General features: G+C 30.8%; 1 protein-coding gene across 1 annotated transcript; it reads right to left on the bottom strand.

Annotated features, from left to right (window-relative positions):
- Positions 1-1,323: 1,323 nt before the first annotated feature.
- PCYB_003450 (hypothetical protein) lies at positions 1,324-1,959 on the bottom strand (the record flags this gene model as incomplete). Its single annotated transcript, XM_004227766.1, has 3 exons — positions 1,324-1,485; positions 1,611-1,781; positions 1,864-1,959. Coding segments are annotated over 3 exons (429 nt in total), but the record flags the coding sequence as incomplete, so codon positions are not given.
- Positions 1,960-2,604: the final 645 nt, after the last annotated feature.

Below are 2,604 nucleotides of genomic sequence, written 5' to 3'. Positions count from 1 at the left end.
TTTTAATAACACCAATTAATATATGTGCGCAATTCCGTACTTATGGTTCTCTCTACCTCAGAATAATCAAGTATACTTTAAAAGAGATGGAAGTTCACAAAGAACTCTTCGATTATCTGATGGGGAATTAGCCCTAGTTATCATTTCCACATATATGTGATTGGAAGTGTTTTCCAATGTTTCTAATTCTCCTTTTTCTCGTGATTCTCTATTCTGTGAAGATTTCCTTATGTACTCTTGTGCATTGAGTTCTGGTCGCCCTTAGTCACATTTTGTTACGCCCCTTTACATTTATCCCTTCAACTCCATGTTCACATTTCCTGATGTTCCTAAGTCATCCATATGGTTCTACCTATATATTTCTTCCTCCTTCAAAATGGAAAATTGTGCTAGATGTCCGAGTGCCCTCAATGTATAAACTTCATTATAGGCATTCTTGTTACTTCATTTTTTTGTTTTACCCAAAATAACCATTCCTTAATATCCCATGGGTATTTGTATCCCCTTGTCAAAGCTATTCCTGGCACATCAATGTCATCACCACCACTGATATTCCAGGAACAACAGTACTCTTCATATAATAGTACTCTGGGGATAACCGTCTACTTCATAGAATGGTACAGCAGATACATAAGTGCATTTCACACAACTGTGATCTTCTTATAATAGAGCCTTGAACTTAACCCCTTCCCAAAAAAAATTACTGAAGCTGAAGGTACATCCATACAGCGTGCACAATGGTGCTCTTCAAATAATAGAACCCCAAATGCTGAATCCATCGCATAATAATATTCAGGGCAGATACGTACAGTTCACAATTTAGTGCTACAGGTATATCAAAAACCTTCAAATGGTAGTACCCCTGGGACAGAGGTACACTACGAATAGCAGTATTCCATGTACATCAGTAACTCTTCAAATAAAGAGTATTCTAGAGGCAACTGTGCTCTTCAAATTATAGTACTGCAGGCACAGCCGTACAACTTGCACAATTAGGCTCTTCATATAATAGTTCTTTATGGAGACCAATTTTCTTCAAGCAATAGTGCTCTTCAAATAAGAGAACGCTAAATCCTCGTACCTTTTCTGTTAAATTAAATAAATTTTTATATTTATTCTGATACATTTAAATTTCGTGACGAATTATAATGTATACTTCGAATTGTTTGTTAAACATACTATATTTTAATTTAAAAATTTTCCATATATAAATTGAATAAATGGAAAGCATATAAATTATGCGTGCACTATTACGATTAAAAGTACATTTTATCTATTCTATATTTCATATGAAAAAATAAAAAATTTTCTGCATTATCTAATTTATCTAGATTGATATGCAATATTAAATCTTTTAAAATCCATATATGAGGTATCTAAATTATAATCATGTGATTGTAATTCATTACTCCCTTGGAAAAAATTGTTCAACTCTATCTTGGATGTTCGAATTCTCGGATCTATCCATGTTCTAATCGGGGTAAACTGTTATTTATATGAAAAAATATAAATTTATAAACAAAGTATTATTAATTAAAAATAAAACTGTAATAATCAAATTGAACGAATGTTACCTAATATTAATACTTTAAGAAATATGTGTTATTAACCTTATATAAGAGGAATATTATGGAAGGTATCCCCACCAAAGATGCTGAAGCTATCGTTTTCATAGGACTTCCATTGCCTTCAGAACTAGTACCTAAATGTGAAGTAACTCCATAGCCTTCATCTTTAGGTAATCCACTAGATAAATCTTTATCTTTACCATAATATTCCTTCTGAGGAGATAAAATATGATCACGAAGGTGTCTTTCTTTTTCCACCGCTGATCCTGATTTTTGCACCTGTAGCTTCCATTACTGTTTCGGTTATTGACGTTATTCCTTCTCCTTCAACGTTATTCCATTGTGCATTTATTATGTATGGATATAATTTATGATCTAACACTTTGAAAACCTGGGAAGCTTTCGAATAAGGAAAAGAAAAAGTATATGTGTTATATATAGAACTACATGTAATATTTGGAAATTAATGCCCAGAGTTTGCATACACTAGTAATGGTAGTATATATAAATACCTTGATTTGTATAAGAATCAGATGTTGAACCCTTATTGCATGAAATTGCAAAAACATCTTTCTCTTTACGTTCAGACTTCCCTAAGTGTACATAATTAATATAAGGAAGCACGTATTCTTTAAAATCTTCAATTTCTTCAAATTCATCAAGTTCTTCAAATTCGTCAAATTCATTAAATTCTTTACAAACTTCAGTAGAATTATCATTTTTACATATACCAGAATATGATGAATATATGGTATTAGAATCATTAATATATTTGCAATAATCACTGTTAGAGATTTCGGCCTTTTCTTCTTCAGTATAATATTCACATGCGTACAAAAAAAAATAGGAATCATAAGCCCTTTTTAAAACTATTAGATCGCATAGATTTTTAATTTTGAATTCACATTGGGGCAAATTTTTTTTATATGATTATTCCAGAGGTGGAAAAAATTCGAAAATTTTTTACATAATACTTTATTACTTATTAATACATCATATATCCAATATTTCAAATAAAAACAATGTTTTTTATATA

Source organism: Plasmodium cynomolgi (genome assembly GCF_000321355.1).
Source record: "Plasmodium cynomolgi strain B DNA, scaffold: 0297, whole genome shotgun sequence".
NCBI classification, from domain to species: domain Eukaryota; phylum Apicomplexa; class Aconoidasida; order Haemosporida; family Plasmodiidae; genus Plasmodium; species Plasmodium cynomolgi.
Note: the sequence above shows the minus strand (reverse complement) of the source record. Positions and strands in the feature narration are given on the sequence as shown.